Raw genomic sequence first — 22,835 nt, 5'->3', positions numbered from 1 at the left:
ATTTTATTATATTTTCGTATGTTAATACACTGTGCTCAAGTGGACCCAACTTGGAGCCAGTGGAGCACAGTGATATAAAATAGAAATAATTCACGGAATTTTAATATCTTTTCGTATTAAGCATATTTAAATACCTACCGGTATGGTACCATACATGTTCGACAATACAGTATCTATATTTAAAAAAAAAACAATATTCAAAGAAAAAAAAAAATCCGTCGAGGTTCGAACCCCAGCCGATAGCACTCAAAACTGAGCATTACCCGTTACGCCACCAAGTACATGACTGAAAAGCTGATAATAGTCTATTTATACGTGTATTACGTAATTGATCATTACGTCATAAATATCCTATTAACCTTCTTAAAATCAAAATGATCAGTTAGCTCAGTCGTCTGAGCGTCGTGTTAACAACACGTATGTCGTGGGTTCGATTCCCACGCTGGTCGGTGGAATAGAGTTAAAGGCATGCGGCCACTGTGTTTGGGGTTCACAGATCATCCCCTTTCCACCACACATCATGAGGCGACAACATCAATGCATCTGGTGATGTGGTGGAAACGACCCCAAAAGGCTGTGGCAGGGCCTTAGTGCTGAGGCAGGGAGAGCACATTTACCATCTTTTTTTTTTGGCTCCCGCAAACTGCTTTGGTGGTTTAAATTTTATGTTTAGCGCCCTCAATTTATTTTAATGTAACAAAAAGGGAATTAATTCTCTTCGTTACGTGTTTAGAAGAGAATTAATTTTATCTCATCCTAGTTTGGTATGCCGTGCGTTTGTTATGCAAATGAGTGTGCACATGTGCTGTGGGAAAGATGGTATTGTTAGTCATTCGCGATCAACACACAACACTGTTGTTAATCTTTTACATTAGAATTGTAATTCTACCGTTACACATTTATAGTGTACTTTTAAATATCCGTTTCATGCAAGATATTACATAGGCCTACATACGAAAAGATATTAAAATTTAGTGACTTTATTTCTATTTTATTTTTTTATTAAACCTTATTTTGTGAGGGTGACCCTAAACAGCATATGCAGACAGTCAAAAACATATATGAAAAAACGGATGAACTATGTTCAAGAAATATAAAAATATATAATATATATGTACTTAAATACAAAAATATAGCCTACAATACTATACAAAACGTTGAGTTTTTTCTTTTGGGATTAAATATTTTTTTTAGAGCAGACTTAAAATTATTTATTGTTACCGCATTTCTTAGTTTGGTGGGTAGCAAATTCAGGTATGTTGGTGCTCTATAGATGAAGCTGTTCTTAAAAGTTTCAGTTTTAGGGAAAGGGACGACAAATTTGCCTCTCACTGACACTTCGGGTACATCGATATTTGGAATTCTGGCAAGACGCAGGGCAAGGTATTCCGGAGCAAGACCATTTGCAGACCTGTAGGCAAGGCAGCCCAGTTGTGAATGCATGCGATCTTGGACTGTATGAAGATTTAAGGTGTTGTAAATGTTAGTTCGTGGTGTGAGAGGATGAGCTTTAAGGATAATGCGAAGTGCTCTATTTTGAATGGTCTGTATTCGGTCAATATTCGATCTGATTCCCCAAACACTACATCAATAGTCAATGTGTGGGAGGATTATAGTGTTATAGAGGAGTATGGATGTGTGTTTATTAATGAAATGACCGAGCACGCGATAAGATGGAGATGGACAAGCCCAGTTTGGAACGGAGTTTATTTACATGAAAAGAAAAAGATAAATTTGAATCAATGTGAATGCCAAGATGCTTCTGTTTGTCAGTTTGTGATATGGGTATATACGAAACGATATTAAAAGTAGTGACTTTTATTTCTATTTTATATCACTGTGCTACCCTGGTGCTAAATTGGGTCCACTTGAGCAGTTACCGTAGTACTATTTCTATTATTGAAGTTAATAAAGGCACAAATGGCGCTCCGTAGAGAAATAGAGAATGCTCCAGTCGTCAGAATGACGCTCTGAATATACCTCACGCGGTGTGGTCGAGTCATCAACTGCTGGTGGTGTGTGTGTGTTTGTTATTGTGTCCTCCATCATGCTTCTTCTATCTATACTAGACCTTCTTTCTGCTGCTGCATGCTGCTGCTGCTGGCCGGTTGGACTACCCGATCGTCTGTACATCTGTCACCCCCCATGATTCTAGCGGCCTAGGCTAGGTATGCCTATCTAATAATAATAGTCATAAATAAAGATATAGAGACATAGGTCAGCGCCATTACTGTTAAATATGGTTAAATTAAGAGAAATTTTCTTATTCACTTTTTACTAGGGCCTAGGCTAGGCCTCTAGTAGGTGGCCCTGCCTAACTAGGAAAGCAGGCTAGGCCTAGACATGTCCTAATAGGCCTAGGCTAGGATGTTATATAGAAAATATTTATGCATGTCAATTGTGCTGATAGCCTCATCCAACCTCAAAATAGTAGACATATTAGCCTAGCTAATAATCAAGATTATTAAGTGTTAATGTTAGCTTAGACTAGAGGCCTAGCTAGGCTAGTTTATAGTTCAAAAACCACAACAAGCATGGTAGTCTTTAAATTAAGCTAGGGCCTAGGCCTATATACATAAAACTTCAGGCAGCTTATCCAGTTTAATGTATCAGAATGATGATAAAGACATCTATATTATGTTTGTTTATTCTAATATACAGAAAAATGGCAGAAAAAGAAGAAAAGGAATTATTTTACAGTAACCTAAGTGGTACAAGTGCAGTAGAAGTTGCTTCTCTGACACTTGTTGGTACATTGGTTGTATTTGTAAGGTCACAGTTGCAACCATGGCTCATTGTAACAAAACCTCCAACCAAAAAACACTCGTGTTTTGTGTATGTATGATTTGGTCTTATTATCCATGTAACTTCAACTTGTGTTGTAGTGCTACAGTACTCCATATTTAGTGTAAGTTGGTGACTAACTTGAATACATAATAATAAAATAGTGTGCTTTGTGTGCAACTGTTACTGTTGGAGGTAATATAATATTAATTGAATTAAAAAAAAGCAAAATTATAATGGTACAGGATTTGTGGTGATGTGTATCTAAAGCCTTGTCTACACTATCCAACTTTATGTGACAATAAAATATGATGTCATATCACTACTACATATTTGGGCATATCACTAGCACCATATATTTGGGCACACAACCCTCCCCTGTAGACAGATCTTTATCAGGAGTAGATCCCAGATATTATACCTGCCTTAGACACTACATTTCCTCTTTTTATTATGGGGAGAGAGCCACCTCAATCTGCCTAAATGCTTTATTTACCACTTACTGCCACATGCTACTGTATACTTTTTGTTTTCCACTGTTTTATTTTAGAAACTTCAAAAATATTTTTCTTGTTTACAGATTTGTTATAGATTTTCTTACTATGATCTTACCAATGGTTACGTGTTGTACCTATGGCAGTGATCATATACAACATGTGTTGGTACTGTTGCTAGTGGCTGCAATCACATTGCACGTAATTCAACCTGGTAAGGGTCAAGCTGTCACAAACATATCTAGCCTTAAAAAATATATTAATTTAAATTTTCAATTCCATTTTGTAGTTACTCTTATCAGTTGGAGATTTTTAATTCATCAACTTTTTTGTTTTCAAACTTTGGTACTTTATTTATTTGGGAAATATACCTGTTCCGGCATTGTTCTGGTCCTGTGCCAGCAAATCAAATGTCATTATCAATGCTTCGTTTTTATGTGCATAGCCACATGGAGCATCATGAAAACAAAACATTGACATTCGTTTTACTGGAATCATGCTGGAACAGGTGTGAAAGACCCTTTAAACTTGTTTTCTACTAGGTGAATCTTTTTGATTCCTTGAAATTAATTTTATCTGGTGGACAACAGTAAACAGTGCATCCTCTTTGTTGAATTACATTATATAAATTAGAATAACTGCATTAATTATTTTATTTCCATAGGAAATTTAAAATCATCAGTGCATTCATATTTAGAATCAAGTGTGCCATCTGCCAAACTTCCATTTGTATCATCTTTACGACTCTGCGTTCTTTTCTCAACAACTATTTCGATACTGGCCGTTGATTTTCACATATTTCCAAGGCGTTTTGCCAAAACAGAAACATTTGGCGTTAGTCTTATGGATGGTGGTGTTGGCATGTTTATATTCATTAATGGCTTGGTGTCTTCAGAAGCTAGAACTAAGCAATTGCCTTCTGGGTAAGATTATAATGTATTTTAAATACAAAGTCCATTTTTAGAGAAATGAGGCTCTGAACCTATTGTACATAGACATTGGAATCTAAAGCATGTTTCCCGAAATATGAGTGGAGAAGTAGAGAGTGAAATATAACTCCTATAGTTGTAATGTAGAGAAGTAGAGAATGAAATATAAATCCTATAGTTGTAATGTCGAGAAGTAGAGAATGAAATATAAATCCTATAGTTGTAATGTAAGAAAGTTGAGAGTGGAATATAAATTCTATAGTTGTAATGTAAGAGAAATAGAGAGTGAAATATAAATTCTATAGTTGTAATGTAAGAAAGTTGAGAGTGGAATATAAATCCTATAGTTGTAATGTAAGAAAGTTGAGAGTGAAATATAAATTCTATAGTTGTAATGTAGAGAAGTAGAGAGTGGAATATAAATTCTATAGTTGTAATGTAAGAAAGTAGAAAGTGGAATATAAATCCTATAGTGGAATAATAATATTATTCAAATAGTTATAACAAGGAGTTAAATGTTTTTACTTCCATCTGTTTTATGAGTCATGCGATTTTCTTTGTTCTCCTTCAAGAGTCTAAATTAAAATGTGTTTCATCAAACTTTAGAATAACCTTTTTTTTCTTGTAGGTTGGTTAGCAAATTATCTAAAGTTCAAAGCAACGTGATGACAAGCTTACCTCTTCTGTTACTAGGGTTGATGCGATTATTGTCTGTGAGACTGGCTGATTATCATCAACATGTCTCTGAGTATGGTGTCCATTGGAACTTCTTTCTTTCATTATTTTTTGTTAGGGTAAGTCAAATTTTATATTTGTAGTTTTTACGATTTTGCTTATTTACAGATTTCAGTTTAAACCTGAAGGTATACAACAGTGATGTAAAATTAGTGCTACTAGTATGCCAACACATAACTTTCACACTAAAGCTCTGTCTACACTATCAAATTAGTTTGACAAAAAAATGTGATGTGCCCATATATGGTAGTGATACACAAATATGGTAGTGATATACACAAATATGGTAGTGAAATATGGTAGTGGTATGACATCATCATGTCCATATGGGCACATCACATTTGTTGTCTCATAAGTTTGATAGTGTAGACAGAGCTTAACAGTCCTGATGTTGACATACTAATGTGTCAACATATTTAATTCTATTGTGATGCTGTGTATTGTATTCATGTATTACATTATTTTTGTTCTCTTAATTTAATATGTAGTGTTTAGATAACCATTTTGAAAACTATTATTTGAATTTGTTTTCGTAGATTATATCAAGTCTGTTGTTTGTAATTATACCCATCAGCTTTAGTGGAATACTGTTGCTATTGGTAACTTTTACATATCAGCATTTATTGACCAATTGCGGACTACAAGAGTATATTTTAAATGGACCTGATGGTACAGGGAGCAGGATTGGTTGGATATCAGCCAATCGCGAAGGAATATTCTCATGCATTGGATTTACTTCAATCTACTTAGGAGGTGTATCTATTGGACGTTTACTTTTTAGGAAAAGGTACATATTTATAAAAACATAGAATAACACATGATAATGGTAATAATGTGGTTTATGTCTAACATGATGTACACAGTAACCTAAGGTTGTTTGCATGGTTGGCTATGTGGACTAATCCTTTATTTTATAGCTATCCTTCAAACTAATATTTGAAATACCATTTGTGCTGTACTTATATGGTTATTGGAAGAATTTCTATAGAGTCTTTTGACACATCACTATGTCAACGTATTGCTCATGATCTTTCATTGGGTATAAATATGTAGTACATATAGTCAAACAAATGTAATAACCTAAAGGTATAAAATACATGTGCTGTACCGTTTCTTTTCTCTATTATTGTACTGTTTTATAATATCAACTACTAATCATTTGACCATCTTCTGAATTGTACCTTACAGCTGGTCATTCTCTGGCAGTGTTCGTTTACTTGGATGTCTCTGGGGTTTTACCATTCTCTTCTGGTGTATCTTGAATCAACTGCCATCTTATACTGGAGAGGTTTCTAGACGTTTAGGAAACGCATCTTACATTGTCTGGATTGTAAGTAAATATATGGACACAAATTTGAGAATGAAATGTACATTAAAAAAACTCACAACCTGTCTAGACAAAAGCATATTACACTGTATATTACACTGTATATTACACCGCATATTACACCGCATATTACACCGCATATTACACCGCATATTACACCGTATATTACACTGTATATTACACTGTATATTACACTGTATATTACACCGTATATTACACCGTATATTACACTGTATATTACACCATATATTACACTGTATATTACACTGTATATTACACTGTATATTACACTGTATATTACACTGTATATTATACTTTTGTAGTTGGTAGTATAATTCATGTTAAAGTTTCCAAAGTTCCATCTTGTCCCAGAGTACATAAATTCTTGTCCAAAATCAAATTTAGCTCTTTCTATCAAACATTTCTTATTATTCAGAAGTTGACTAAATAGTGTTTTCTTTTTGTTACAGCTTGCTCAAGGTGTATTTTCACTGGCAACTTTCCTTTTAGTGGATATTGTGCTTGCATGGCAACAAGACACTGCAACCAAATCAGATACAGGTAACCAACTGCCACTTAAAAAATAAAATCTCCACCTGAAAGATATAACTGTGGTTCTATCCAAGAATCTCGACCTTAGTTAGACTGTTAGATTAAACAATTATTGAAATTTACAAAGAGTTACAAATCAAAGCGAAAATAAGAGTTAATTATAAGCATTAGTGAAGACACTTGTCTGGTTACCAAGATGTTTGGAGGTTTGAATTAATAGTGAGGTTTCGCTTTGTGATGACCCACGACCAACGTAGGTCAGGTCAATCGATGTCATTGGTCGTTGCCTGTACCTATAATCATTCAAACTTGTGTCAGACCGGGTGGGGAGTGAGGACACACATAATTGTATTCCTGCATGTGCAAACATGACATAATTTGGTTGCAATCGTCGCAAATTGATACCTCCCTCCCTGAAAGCTTTGCAAGTTCTGGTTGTTTGGATTTGGCTTTTTATTTATTTTCTCCATTAAAATCCAGCCACTGATACCCACAGCATTGTCTTTGAATTTAATTAATTAATATATAAACAATTTATCTTTATTTTTTATAAATTATTGTTTTCTATATTCTTATGGCTTTAGATATGTTCTTGCATTTGAAACACCCGGCAAATCAAAGTAATCTTTTACGTGGAGTCAATGCTCATCAACTCCTCTTCTTCTTGCTTGGTAATCTTCTAACTGGACTGATCAATTTGACCATCAACACGCTAACGGTCAGCAATTTGTTTTCATTTTTAATAATTGTTTTCTATATGGCACTGTTGTGCTCTGTGACAACTGCTATGCAATATAAAAGGATCAAGTTGAAATTCTTATGATAAATACATGATTTTTCATAAGGTATTTTAATACATACTAATTTGGGGAAAAATCACTTTAACAATCTTAAATTGATGATGCAATTCAGGAGGACTATGATGTTAATTTATTTAATCATTGCATAAAAAGTGGGAGAAAGGAGATTTAAATGTTTATATTTTTGGAGGTTAAGTATCTCACATTTTGCTGAACAACAAGAAGATATAAAGCCCTGTCTACACTATCAAACTTTATGTGACAACAAAATGTGATTGTACCTATGTTTTGTGTGTAGGCAGAGCTTAAGAAGATTCTACTGAATAGTCACTATAAACAATTTACATTTTATTCTGAGTAAATGATTTATTATTTGTAATAATATAGTTTTATTCATATTTCTATACTATATATATTTTGTATTTTTTATTTTCAATTTTATATGAATAAATTTCATCAAATAGCAGCTGAGATGGTATTTTGTTGTGGAGCTGTGTTTTCATTGATATAAACTGTTGCATTTAACACCATAATGAGTAAAGTTATGTTCCCCTAATCTGTACCCACTAAATCTTAACATCAATTCTTACCTGCCACTCCTCCACTCTAGGAGCAAAAACCACAATCTAACTTTGTATCATTATATTATGGTCACAGGATCATAAATACAACATAAACACAAGAAGTATGTTTTAGTACTCTGGCCAACCCCTACTACTTTGTAGGGTCTGAAAGCGGCTATATTGTATAGAATACAGTTTACTTAAACTAGAATATAAGAGGATTTAACAGTTTAGTTCATTTGTAAGATGTTTCGATTCATGTTATTAGATATGCATGGATAAAGTGTAACTGGATACTTCACAACGTTCACATTTAAAAATATGAAATGCCTATCTTATTACATCCCAGAGGAATCCTTATTAGCTGTAGTCTACCAGGTTCATAATGAATAGATTGATAGAAAACTACTTTAATGTCCATCTGACGGAGGAAGGGTGTCTGGTTACTCTAGTTAGTATCAGTTTGGTTTAATATAAAGTACTGTACTTAAAATAAGCAATTTAAATATTGATAAATAGGGAGGTTTTATTATTAGCATGGTAGAGTCTCTGTTATTACCGATTAATACCAGGTTCATAAATGACATGAAGTACTTTTAAATTTTAGGTGCAGGATTGGTTGTTTGAAGATGTGATTTCTTTTGTCTGTGTTATATGCCTAAATGTAGCTTATTGTGCTGCTGCAACCTAGTATTGATGAAGGGGAGGTTTTATTATTATTAGCAGTTAAAATTCACTGTTGATTAGCTCTTATTACCAGGTTAATTAAATGCGGCCCTCGGTTGATACGAAGAAGAATTTACTTCAAAATTTGCAACCTTAGTATTGATGAGGAGTCTACTTGTTTTATTATTAGAGAGAGAGTCTCTATTTATTACCTTCGGACTATAAACCGTAGGTCCAGTGTACACATCACTTTAAAGAACCTAGTACATGTTTCGAGACGAGTAGGGGTGTACTAGTATGCACACAGCCACTGTCACACTCATCAAGAGGACCTCTTGATTGTCAGCACACGCTGTTTAGGGTCACCCTCTATAAGGTGTAATAAAATAAATATACAATACGTAAAAATGTTCTAACATCGGTAATGATAAAGCTTAAAAGCTGTCTAATGGTGATAATTGCAATTATCGCCTTATAAACATATTGTACAACTGGCAAGCAACATTTGTACCCTACAGTTAATGATTTAGGAATTCTACTGATATCATTAAGAAACATAAACATTAGGATAACAAAATAGCAATTTATTGATAAATATATGGATTAACATTGTATGAAATATATCATGGCCTTCACTGGCAAAGTTTACTGAATAAAGCTAAATTCTTGTCTAAAATCAATGCATTTTAATGCTTCAGCATTTAAAACTTATTGATTTTACAATTTAGTTGAATTAGTATTAGCCTATGGTATAATACAGCCTAGGGCTAATATCCTGAGTTATGTCTATTAATCAAATACATTTGATCTTTTAAATTGACTGTACCAAATAGTGTGTAGCTGACAACTACTGGGGAACAGTCAATTATACTGAATTCAATTAGAAAGTTGATATGACATAGCAAGAGTCATAATTAATGTTCGTCTCACTATTCATATCATGCATTATGGTTATTTTGTACTCTGTATTCTAGCTATAGAAGGTTCTTACGTGCGTGTGTGTGACCCGTAGTCGCATTATTGGTCTGTGAAAGTAATGGAAGGGATGATGGGCAGGGCAGGGCCTGGATGGGAGGGAGAGAGAATGAGAGCAGGAAAGAGCATAAACTTACTTTTAAGCTCTGTCTACACTATCAACTGTATGTGACAAAAAAATGTGATGCGCCCATATATGGACATGATGATGTCATATCACTACTATATTTGGGCATATCACTATCATATTTGGGCACATCACATTTTTTCGTCACATAAAGTTTGATAGTGTAGACAGAGCTTTAGGCATATGGAAGTGTAACAAACAATTAAAACGATTAAAAGATCGCTGATGTAATATTATCGTTTGAATCGATAATCATCTAAATTGCGGAACAGCATCTTACGTCATTTGCGAACCTCACAATTGGTTTACTACAAGAAAGACAGCCAAGTAGGCTACAGTGTAGTAATAAGGCATGTTATTATAACCAGTTAAACGAGGATGAGTTAATGAGTATCGTAATCTACCACGCGCTGCAAACATGTTTTCTTTAGCACCATGTGGTACTTCATCGAATGAATATAATAGCTCTCTCAGTATACCATTCAGCTTGATAGACAGACTTACCATTTATGCAACTTTACGAACGTGAGGGCCAGACCAGGGACGAGTGAAATTGCATTTACATGTCATTTCATTCTTTCCTATGACATACTTACCTGGTATGCAACTTTACGAACGTGAGGGTGAGACATATCTTTATTCTAGACGTTGGTCTACGTAGGTTATTACAGTAAATTCTAATTATCAATCAAGTAAACATTTATTTCTTTCAAATCAAAATAACAATAAAAAACATTTCTTTCAATTTACAACAGACTGGAAAAGAAAGAAGTGTAAAAAAAAATAATCTAAAATAATTACACGATATATAAACATAACCGACTTATGTCGTGCGATAACCATAGACGAATTCCTCCATGTTGTAACTATGTTGGAGAATTCTGTACAGTTTAACATTTTATTTTATTTTATTTCACATTTACATCTAGGCCAATAACAGGATGTCTTAAATACACAATATAAATATATATTAAAAAAAACACAGAAACAACAACAAGGCGAACACAACAGGTAGAAAGGCAAAGGTTACGAATAAAAACGGTTACAATTTTAAAAATTACACATAACACAACATTTTCTGTTCTTTGGATGACTTGGAGGTAATAGTCATTTCTGTGTGTACGAACGTTTTTTCAGCATTGTGTAGCCTAATATTATACGCCCCATGATACCGTATTGTGTATACTTTAATACATTTGTTATAAACATTAATCAGTGGCAAAACACGTCGATAGTAATACGGCAAGGAATGATACTTAATATCAAATAAAAAAGCAATTATCAGTCTAATTTGCCCTAGGCTGAAATAAAAGATATTGTTGAAATGCGATCTATCAAAATACTTTATTGATGAGTAAAGATCGATATTAATATTGACAATGTCTTTTAGAATGCATTATGGGATTTTTAAAATTTAATTTATGCCAACATTGATAGAAGATGTGATTGCACATCGAGTACCGTAATGTCTTGAATGAAAAAAATATAGCAGCTCAGAAGAGTGTCTGCGGTTGAAGAAGATTACATCTGTTATGAGATTGGTTTGCGATGAAAAGATTAGAAAGTTGAATTGATTTCAGTACAGTATGATATTAATTAAAACATGGAAGAATTGTTTGGTGTTAATAAGGTTTTTAAAAGGTGCTTACAATAAATTGATATTTATACAGCTGTCTGTTTTAGCAACTGTGTCTTAGTACCCCGATAGCATAATTTCTTAATGGGGGTTTTATCTGAGAAAACATCGGAAAATTATAAAATAAACGCCGCATCGCGTTTATTTTTGTTTCCTGTGCTTATTCAACAGCCTTGCTTAGACGTATATTGGTTAACAAGAGAGATCCTCCAACATTGTTAGTCTAATGATGTGTATCATAAGTAGGCATACATACTTGTGTTTGTGTTGAATAAATAGTACACATATTATCACAGGCAATACAGATTTATATAAAAATATTGCCGACATTGATATCGGAGGATAGCTGGAATGTCATCACGTGACATTACTGTCGTTAAGTGATACTTCTTTCTCCTGATGGATTCGCATAACATTACCATAACACACAATTTCGTCAAACAGATTCCATAGCTATTTTATTTTATAAGATTGAGTTTGAGACAATACATAAAATTGACATTTATAATTATCTATTTTCCTGTAGTATTTCAGTATTTTGTACAAGAAAAGGCAAAACATTAAAATACTTATTATGTACATTGATTGCATATTTCGCGAGAAAATAATTTTATTTTATTTAAGTTATAAAACTCTGTCATTCACTAAAACGAAAATTCGTTGGTTTATTGATATCACAGTTATAAAATATCTTTATCTGATGATGTTTACGCTATCTGTTGAATATTTTAGCTCATTGTATCTTGAGATATATAGTACAATTAATCTGCATCATCATCATCTTCTTCTTTTAAAAAATCCGAATTTTTAAATGATAATGGACCACGCATGTACGACAGAAACCTGTAATGAGCCATTGATTACCTCTCTATTCTCAATGGAATTCAATTCATTTTTGGGATCGATTAGATTAAATTGATACATCACAATTTCCATAGATACAAGTCATTTCTGTCGATGATGTATAACCAGGAATATGCAAACATAATTGCATCTCCAAAGTTTGACAAATTAATTGATTAGCCAGACAAAAATCTAATAAAGAAAATATTAATAATTCAGTCATGCAAACATTGAATTTATACTTGAGCCTACGTTATTAAAAGCAGCATATGCAACCCATTAGGAATAAGAATGGTAAACAGAAGACGATAAGTATCACTTTCATTTGAAAAGCTCCTGATTGTGAAGTTATGTGCGCATGCGTATGCAAATTTGGTATTGTGCCTAGTTTGGAGAATCTCTGAAAATGTTTATAACGATAACGATACTTAGTTATAAAAGGAGTGTCTAATGAACTCGAAGATGTTCCGCTGATGTTCCAAAATGGATGATGAAAAGTAATCGGTGCTTGCTTGGCCCAGTTTTCGAAGATTGCCTTTTCGGTGATGAATAAATGGCCCCATGCTAAACTTTCCTCGCTTCGTTTGTAGTATTGACATTCCTTTCCGTCTTTTGGGTTGTAATAATGATATAAAGTTGGATCGTTCATATGATTTCTGTAAGGAAACATAAAACAGGTCAGAATGTACTGGCACATACATTACCACCGCTACATCGTTCCTCAATTTAATAACACATTTACACAACACACAGATAATCAGTAGTAACTTATAATTCTTCTTTCCCGCATCTACCTAACCCTGATACCAATACTTGTGGGGGTCAAACAAATCAAGCAGTTAACTAAACACATGCAGTTGAACAAATTAGAATACTGTGATGTTCATGATAAAAAAAAACACATTATACGTTGTTGTTCGTTTTTCTTGTAGAATTGGGCTTCTTCAGCTAATGAGATTACGAAAATAACGACGCAATGCTACGTAGCTTTCAACAAAATTCCACTTATTCTCGTTATTTGAAAATTATGTTAGTTTATGATAATTAGCCTTTTATACGATCTCTTTTGCAAACTACTTTAAGGCATTACGTTTGATCGTATCTTAACCTATTACTTTGTATAATAAAGCTTGGTTCTCACTAGGACGTAACGCAAGGACGTACGCGCAACGTGACCAATCACAAACGATGGATTATTCGAACTGTCGCTTTTCATTGGTCAAATCACTTGCGTTGCGCTTACGTCCTTGCGGCTGCGTCCTAGTGGGAACCAAGCTTAATAACGGTATATGAATGTCTCCTCATTAGGCCTACTTATACAGATTACATAAACGCAGATAAACGTTCAGGCAGATGGTTATACTTTGATATAAGGTTTAAAGTCCAAAATAATATGTTAGATTTTCTCATTCATCATCCTCATAGATCACCCTCATTTATAATAACAATTAAAGTACTTAAAGTCCAAACTTCACAGGCTACGCCTTTAATAATCGCCATATACTCTAACCCTTTAAAGACACAGTTGAAGACTTTCCTTTTTCATTAATTTAAGATTATTGCCACTTCTCGTCTATTTTAATTTATGTACATAGCGCATTGAGAGTTTGCTATATAAGAATTAACTATTATTACTATTATTATATACATCTTCAATTATTCTCATGATTTATAAAATTTAATTTTGATTCGCTTTAACTGTAGGCCTATTCTGTGTCTTTTATGTGTGTAAACTGACTTTGGGGTTGGGTCAACTGGCTCAGCTACAGTGATTAAGTTCAGTTAGGTTGACCCTGGTCTCCCCAATTTTTTTTCTCGTGTATATATTGAAATAGACCGAATAAATAATGAAATGAAAAACTGAGTAATAGCAATACGCACTGACAATGATGGTGTTCTAACATGCCATAGACAGCGATGTTCTTGCATGTTGCAATAGCCAGCAGCATCGTTAACCAGCCTGTCGTAAACCACGTATTGGCATTCTTCCTAATGCATGAAAAACAAGAAATGTAAATACATTTTTATGAGAAAATTTACATTTTTAAACCGGGTAAATCATCATTTATAGATTTTTAATAAAATGAATAAAAGTACGTGATTATGCAATTTGAACTGTGTTTCTAAAAATGCAGAATAAAATGTTTAATCGTTTTACCTAAGGCTAATTCTCGATTACAGTTAAGATAGACAAGTCGGATTGTATAAATCGTGATTTTATTTTCCTGTCAAGTTTTTGCGTTTTGATGCAAAATCATTTTTGCATACGTACAATAATGAATGGACATGATTAAGAGTAACGTACAGCAGTGTATATGTTTTTTGATATTTGCTGCTATTACCTAGATGCTTTGTTTTTAACTATGTGTAATTCCCAATGTATGCAGTGAACAAGTCCATTTGTATAAATCAAAGTATACCATACAGTGATTTCTTTCTGTCGATTCCTTGTAAGTTCGAAAGTGTACAATACTGATGCTCGTAAATGAACACGATTAAGAGAAGTTACTGCACGTGTGTAATATTTCGTGCTATTTGTTTGCAATCTCTTGACCATTGCAACATGATGTAGACATACAGCTAAACGAGTTTTATTGTCATTACGTGTAGCCTATTATAAGGCCTGTTCATACATAGGCCCTATCAGATTAATTGAAATAGCAGCTGATTCTCGGTAATATTTGGTAATACAACATCCAATGTGTTTCTGAATCTGGTAGACTGTACAAACGCCATCATGGCTATCACATACAGGTTACGCTCCCATGGGCCTAGCTAGTTGCAATTAAATGTTGTGGGCAAGCTTATCGTAGCTTAGTTTCATATGTATCTATAGTAGGGCTAGTAAGCTAACCCTTAACCTAACCTTACATGATACAGGCACCACATGTGATATAAATTAGATGCTGTACCAAATATTCCTATGAGACTTCGGAAATAGATAGTATGGGGAAGAACTACACAAATAATTTGTATGTTTATTATGCGAGTGTGACGCAATCTTACTTGTTTGCATTCGGTGTAAACGTGCATTAACAACGTCTTTTCATTAGTATTATTTGTGTGTGTATACATTATTTATAAATGGAATTCCACACATATAGGCCTAACGTACATACGGGAACACGACAGTTTAGGTAAAAGAAATGCATTTACATTACACTAATAATTCATGCAGCGACAAATGCTTTTTCCACAGAGTATGACCTGTTTACGACGGACCATTAAGTCGATGTTATGTCTTAAACGCATTCATACGGTAATGTACTGACGTGTCTGTATCCGTTGACTAACAAAGTACGACACAGGCTTTGGTTTAGTATTATAGTCTTCCAAAAAAACTAATATCTATTCGTATTCTTAAATCTCCGAAAACGGATCAGGCAGACAGTTTGTTAGGAAATTCATTTTAACAATAAATCATACTAGATTATAAAGAAAACACTGAACAATTCATAATATAACATTATTTTAATAAATTAAATTTAAAAAAAATGTTATTTTTATTGTGTTTTTTTTTTATTCATAAATATTACATATATATTTTAGACCCGTTACTTTTTTGTTTACACTGCCTGTTTGAAATATTTAGAAAGTTCCCAAGATGATTTAAAGTATATTATATTTTTGACCCGTTATTTTTATATTTACACTGACTGTTTGGAATAAAAAATTTAGAAAGTTTATAATTGCCAAGATGATTTAAAGTATAACAAAATATATTGAAAGGTGTAATTGAAACTTACCTTGTTATATCTGTTTCTTTTTTAAATATAAGCTCAGCCTTTTGCATTGATTCCAATGTAGGAACATAAAAAGATATACCAGGGTACATCTTTGATAATATTCGTGTTGTTTTGTAATGAGGATTTGATGTTTTATTCACATGCGTCATGTATAACCATGCCACGATTAAGTGTTTCGTTTTTGTTTTTGGATCGCTAAAAAATTCCTCTAAAATAGCAGACATGGATTGAAGTTTCTTCAGGTTAGCGTGTCCAATAACCCGAATGGTAGTCTTTGAACCGACATCTTGTTCAAAACCTTTGGTTGGTGACGTGTTCATTCGTATTACACATTCGGTTTCATCAATTTCACGTCCTGCTCCTGTTTTCAAAAGTCGTCCAGAATTAGAAATTATAGCACATTTGTTACATCTTAATGCAAACATCTAAAACAAGAAATATATTAAAATGATTATTATTACAGTATTTTCACTAGGATCGTGAAGAAGTCTGGCCGATGGCCAGCCTCGTCGTGAGGGATGCTATTTATAAAAAGGACAAACAAAACAAAACTTTCTGTTTACAATTTACCGTAGGCCTACCTCTTCCTGATCAATTGTTACATATTTATCAATGCCTTCCAATTTTTGAATTTTTTGTTTGTTTTCCTGTCGTATGTTTGCTTTAACTGGTACTGGTGAACCTAATTGCTTTCCGTATCTGTTAATGTAGTAAAACGTGAAACACGTACACAGTGCTCCTACTGTCAACAGGATATAGAATCGTCTCATTATCGACAATTATCCCTGAAATTAAAAAAATTAATTTAGTAATTTACATAAATATATTCAACGTACAGTAAGCTTTCTCTGATAGTATCCTTCCAGTACAGAACATTACATGTTTAAATCGTCCTCTTTATTAGTGATAGGAACGTCCCATCGAAAACGATTGAGTTCGCTGTAGGGTCTAACATGTGTGATGTATGTGTTATTGTTTGTACTAATCCGGAATAAATTGAATTGAACATTTTTGCCTGTAATTCGGTATAGGCTCTAAATAATAATGTGTTCATTTATTGAAAGAATCCTCAGCCTTATAGTTTGGTTCCCTATTATCTTAGGAAACGAATATTATTTAATATCACACGACTTTCAGTAACACTTAATTGACGAATGAAAAAATGATTATTCTGATGAAAGTAATTACAGATGATGTTATTGATACTTTGTAAGAGATGAAATTAATATCTGTATCACTCAAAGTCTGACGTCGTATAGTTTACGACGGTAAAACGTAGTTCCCTGTGGCGGAAAGTAATTTTGCTTGCAAGTAAAATAATTGATGTGAACACAGAGAAAAATTATCACATAATTCAACATTTTAAAAGTGCTGCTGGATGGTAGAGATGTTTAAACTACTGCGTACGAGTAATGTTTGAACATCTTGGCATCCATTATCAATGTCTCGTTAATTTTTTGTTTAAATAAAAGTTATTACTTACTTGCTCACACTCAAAAACACATATGTCTAAGGGTAAGGCTTCCATCTTTAGAATCTAGTAGACCTAAATTCTTTATAGAAAATGTAGAAAAATTAAAAGAAATTAAAAGACCAATATAACTGATCCGTTTCATAAATGCCTTTCATAAATAAATTAAAAATAAATATTTAAACAATATGTTATGTTAGGTCAGTCCTCCTTTTAAATAATTCTGGATCCGCCCTGGCTTCCATCTTTAGAATATTAGGCCTAAATTCTTTATAGAAAATGTAGAAAAATGAAAAGAAATTAAAAGACAAATATAACTGATCTGTTTCATAAATGCCATTCATAAATAAATTAAAAATAAATATTTAAACGACTATGTCGGTCCTCGTTTTAAATAATCCTGGATCCGCCCTTAAATAAATTTCAACCCAAATTAAATGTGTCCATGTATATTATCCTTAACACATTTGATCCATGTGATTTTGTAAGCTACCGGTCATGCTGCAGGTAGCAACGAATTTGGACCATTAAGACCAACATATTCTCGGAATATGAGAGGTTACAGAGGAAGTTTTCATATGCAAATTTTGAAATGAAATGAAATTGAAAGTTATCTTTTCTTATTTAACAAATAAAATAGATATTAGTTTATTTTATTGTCTATTATTTATATCACAAATATCGACACAATACAAACTCTGTGAATGCTATGGCAGGGCTGTAATAGTCTGATGACATTAAATGTATCCTTCTTCTCTTTGGTCGAGCATCGCACATCAATGAAAGATGACCTAACTAACCCTTTAATCATGAATACCTTTCTTTCTAAATGTTTAGGTATCGTAATGTTCTCACTTTCTTTCCAGTAGTTTCAGAACATAGTATTAGCAGCACTCTTCGCGGGCGGCGGTAACACATTTAATTTTCCTTAATGTAATTTTGTTATGTCCTTGTCCGTGTATACGTATCCTTACAACAGTATACTTTGAATGATAATAACTATTATTCATTAAACACGTCGAATGATCACGATTCCTTCATGATGAAATGGTATGTTTAAGATGTACGAAAGAAGTATCATCTACTTACCTACAATTACCAAAGCGAACATCATCGGTATTATTATTATTATTAATATCCAAACAACGTCGTATAGGTTCGCTGTGATTGCAACATTTCTCATTTATTTCCTCAGTCGCCATGCAATACTGTAATGTCTAGCATTTATTAATGATAATACATGGGAACAGTCATACAGACTGACACAAACGGGAGGGCGCTAACATGACTTGAAATAATCAGATTGTTGATGGTTTAATTTTTAGACAAAATGGCGGACATAGAGAGTAGCCTAAATAAAACACTGCACTGAGGCCACTTATACGGTTAAAAAAGTGTTCATAAATTACTATAAGTATTACAATAATGATATTAACTCCTAAACTGTTCAACCGGAAGTTTGGTATTTCACAAACCCACACAGGGACATTTTTTTTTTGCAAAGTAACAAGTAACTCAACGAGAACATTATATTTGACCATCCTCCATTTGAGCAATGGTAATAATGAAGTGCTTACTTTTGTTTTTATTTGGGCAAAATATAAAGTAACCAACCAAATAAAATGATTTTTTACTGACTTAAGTAGAATGATTTAAATGATTGATATAAGAATGTATTGCCGCTTTTCGGTTAAGCGCCTTTGGCTTTTAAAAACTAAAGAGGTTTAAACCCACCAGAGACTACGGAGTTTGTATTTCATTCTTAAAACTTAATAATATCACTATTGAATTCCAATCAAATAGTATAATTAAAACGATTGTCTCTGTATCGCAATTGGTTAGAGCGTCCTGTTAACCGAAAGGTGGTGGTTCAAATCCACGTACCTAGCCATGTTTTGCCATGTAGTTCAAATAATGTGAGAGGGCAAAAAAAAACGTTTCCATTATATAATCTGGAAAAAAAAGTTTTATGTGACATTAATTTAGAGAGGGCGCTCTACGTTGAAATAACTCGAGCGGCTCGGCGGCAAACAATTCCTCCAGTTGAATTCTTTTGATATGTAAACACGGAGAGCGAAGATAAAAATGTGTGATCGTTTTTGTCTATAAATGTGCTACTACTATTGTTTTAGAAATTCTGTTGGTTATCGATTACACTATTAGGTAACATTTATGATATTTAGTGGCCTAATCTTTAAATAATTTATATTTAGAATCACTAGCTAGGCAGGCATCACAAGCTAGCATATGGCACCGGATCCCACTCTCTCCCTCACACACAACACCAACAACAAGTAGACAGGTATGTCGAAGTATCACGGCCTAGGCCTAGCTAGGGTAAACTTCTGTGAAGTAATGTATCCTCATTCTTAATTTAACCATTAAGATAACCATTAAGATAAGAAGATGTGAAGTAAACAAATAAACTAAATCAACATCAATAATGTAGTATGCTAGTAGGCCTATATAGGGTACTTTTTATATGTAAAAGATACATCTCAAATTCTTTTTTATTTTAATAAGATAGCTGTTTGTTGTGTTATTATTGACTTCCTTCCTTGTACAGTCGTCTGCTTCTGCTGCACCATAACAACATTATTCAGATGCAAATAATATATAGGCTTAGGTGAGATTTTTTCCTTATTACAATACTATATTATGTCATTTTGTCAACATACTGATGATGCCATTTTCCTTTGTAATTGGAGATCAGAGTGAGAAAGGTAACTATTTTTTCTGATAAATGTTAATGATGTTTTGTGATTTTTAATTTAACAGACTACATAAAAAATGATAAATATGTTATGATTATTGATAGAATTAAAAAAAGGCAATAATCTATAGAAACAAAAACAGAACAGGATACTGTATAATGCTTTGTACAATTAATTTAGCTTGTCAAAGATCACATGTATTCACAATCTATTCTCATGCATAAAAAAACCTGATACGTATTACTCAAATTGTACAATAGAAGCACTGCTTTACAGGGATTCACATGCCTTAGAACAGGATACAATGTCACATACCTTAGAACACAATACACTGTCACATGCCTTAGAACACGATACAATGTCACATGCCTTAGAACACGATACAATGTCACATGCCTTAGAACACAATACACTGTCACATGCCTTAGAACACGATACAATGTCACATGCCTTAGAACACGATACAATGTCACATGCCTTAGAACACAATACACTGTCACATGCCTTAGAACACGATACGATGTCATATGTCTATTTTAACCAACTTCATAGAGGATGATGTTAATTTATTATCTTATAATTTGACTTTTTAAATTGTTATTAGTTTGATCATTGAAGAGAGCCCTCTGGAGTCAAAGTAGACAGCATAGCAGGTAAGGTTTTGCCTCGAAAGCTTACATCTATACTTGACTTATAATTACCATAACAACCAGACTCAAAAGGTCAAGAGTAAACTTTTTACAGGAAGTCTACCAATTAATGTAAAAAGTTTGATTAAGTAAATAATTTTAGCAGAAACAAGAAACTTAATTTGTAAAAAATTAGTAAAATTGTTATTTTAAAATTGGTAAAATTATTATTATTTTTTGTTGGTGGTCTCTGATTAATAACAATATATCAGGCTCAGGGCTGAAGCCAATATACATTATTTTTTAAATCCTGCAAAACATTTCATAGGTGTGTTCAGATTCAATCATATTCCATCTGATATCTCTTGATCTGATGCAACATGTTGTTGCTTAAATTAAGAGAAATAAGATCCAGTAAAATAATATTGGAAAACAAATACAAGAAAAGTAGATATTAGAAGCAGAAACACTATAAAATAAAACTAGAATAAAAGTTGGAATGTTACTGTAGTAAGCAATTAAATATTATTTTAGTATGTTGATAATTGTTAATTAATATTTTATAATTGACATGATAATAAGTACTTCAGTTGAGACTGAAGGTCAACAGGAAGGAGATGTAATTATGAGATTGATGATCAGAAACCGCAAGTAAATTACAATAAGCTTTTAAAATAGAACATTTACATACAAGTTTCATTGTTTAATAGTAGCTGAAAATGATTGGTTTAAGTCTGTAAAATTGTTGCAAGTAAATATCGTCGTCAGGCTCATGTGAGTCATCCAACTGTTTGAAATTGAGGTGTCTTATCATTGGTTGAAAGAGTTTAACATGTGCAGCAGCAATATTTAGGCAGTATTTACGTACTTGTGAATCCAGAGGAGGAAATGTGGTTAAAACGGTTAGATTGAGTTTTGGTTACAGTGGTGAAGTCGGTCTTTGTGATAATCAGTCACGCTCAATATATCAATATATAATTTTAAAATATTAGGATACTAAGCATTCTGGGATATTTAATCATACAATTGGATTTTTTTCTTCAAGTAAGTATTTTTTTTTATTTAACAAATTCTTTTATATAATATTTGCAATATCGTTTATACAGTATATAATATAAATGCAAAGGCAAATGACAATGCTGTGGGTATCAGTGGCTAGATCTCAATGGAGATACAAAATAAAATAAGCAGAAAGCTAAATCAAAATGATAAAGTAAAACAGCCAAAAAAATTAGCAATATCAATTAGCAATATCGTTTAAAAATATATATATATATTCGTTTTGATATGGTAATTTACACTTTTATATTACACCAAATAAAATAAAATGATAAAATTGTTCCCCAAAACATAACAAAATAAAGACATGAATAAAAAATTAAAACTTTAAGCCATTCAATAGTTTTAGTAATTTTATTCACTTTTGCTAAAAAATATTACAACTAATGATTTCGCTTAAAAAAAATAAACAGTTAATTTTAACCAGAAAACCAGTGATTTCTAGTTCCAGACAGTTTTCTCAGGTAAATCATTTTTAAATCCATCTTGTTGTCAAAGTGAATAATGTGACATTAAATTTACATAAAATGTTTAAGGGGAGGCGACAATATTTTAAAACCTAATCACATAATTAGAAGTAAATTGTTATTCATAATGTATCATCATATTGTAATGTAATACATAAAATCAAATACTTAAAGTTCTGTATTTAAGCGAGATAAAAAGTCAACACTACCAGCAGAATACATAGTGTTATGTGTCAGTTATCCAATTTGAAACAATATTTTGTGTTTGAACAATTTTTGCTTGTAAATATTTCTACATGATGCACCACCAAGCTTCTA

At 32.7% G+C, this 22,835-nt stretch overlaps 3 protein-coding genes across 3 annotated transcripts in view; 2 read left to right on the top strand and 1 right to left on the bottom strand.

Annotated features, from left to right (window-relative positions):
- Positions 1–22,835, top strand: part of LOC144845763 (uncharacterized) — a 113,100-nt gene that overhangs the window by 15,550 nt on the left and 74,715 nt on the right. The gene's annotated exons all lie outside the window — the stretch shown is intronic.
- On the top strand, positions 2,040–8,087 carry LOC144844477 (glucosaminyl-phosphatidylinositol-acyltransferase PIGW-like). The gene is made up of 9 exons (XM_078701413.1): positions 2,040–2,168; positions 2,662–2,835; positions 3,365–3,492; positions 3,943–4,201; positions 4,836–5,001; positions 5,479–5,729; positions 6,131–6,272; positions 6,740–6,830; positions 7,406–8,087. The coding sequence occupies exons 2-9, from the start codon at positions 2,666–2,668 to the stop codon at positions 7,642–7,644; spliced, it is 1,446 nt and encodes a 481-aa protein (XP_078557539.1). The 5' UTR covers positions 2,040–2,168; positions 2,662–2,665; the 3' UTR covers positions 7,645–8,087.
- Positions 11,907–18,813, bottom strand: LOC144844500 (alpha-N-acetyl-neuraminyl-2,3-beta-galactosyl-1,3-N-acetyl-galactosaminide alpha-2,6-sialyltransferase-like). The gene is made up of 6 exons (XM_078701440.1): positions 18,738–18,813; positions 17,661–17,723; positions 16,759–16,962; positions 16,178–16,602; positions 14,313–14,420; positions 11,907–13,087 (listed from the first exon to the last, which is right to left on the bottom strand). The coding sequence occupies exons 3-6, from the start codon at positions 16,945–16,947 to the stop codon at positions 12,688–12,690; spliced, it is 1,122 nt and encodes a 373-aa protein (XP_078557566.1). The 5' UTR covers positions 16,948–16,962; positions 17,661–17,723; positions 18,738–18,813; the 3' UTR covers positions 11,907–12,687.

Source organism: Antedon bifida, chromosome 6 (genome assembly GCF_963402885.1).
Source record: "Antedon bifida chromosome 6, ecAntBifi1.1, whole genome shotgun sequence".
In the NCBI taxonomy this organism is placed as follows: domain Eukaryota; kingdom Metazoa; phylum Echinodermata; class Crinoidea; order Comatulida; family Antedonidae; genus Antedon; species Antedon bifida.
This window is presented reverse-complemented; position numbering and strand designations above follow the sequence as displayed.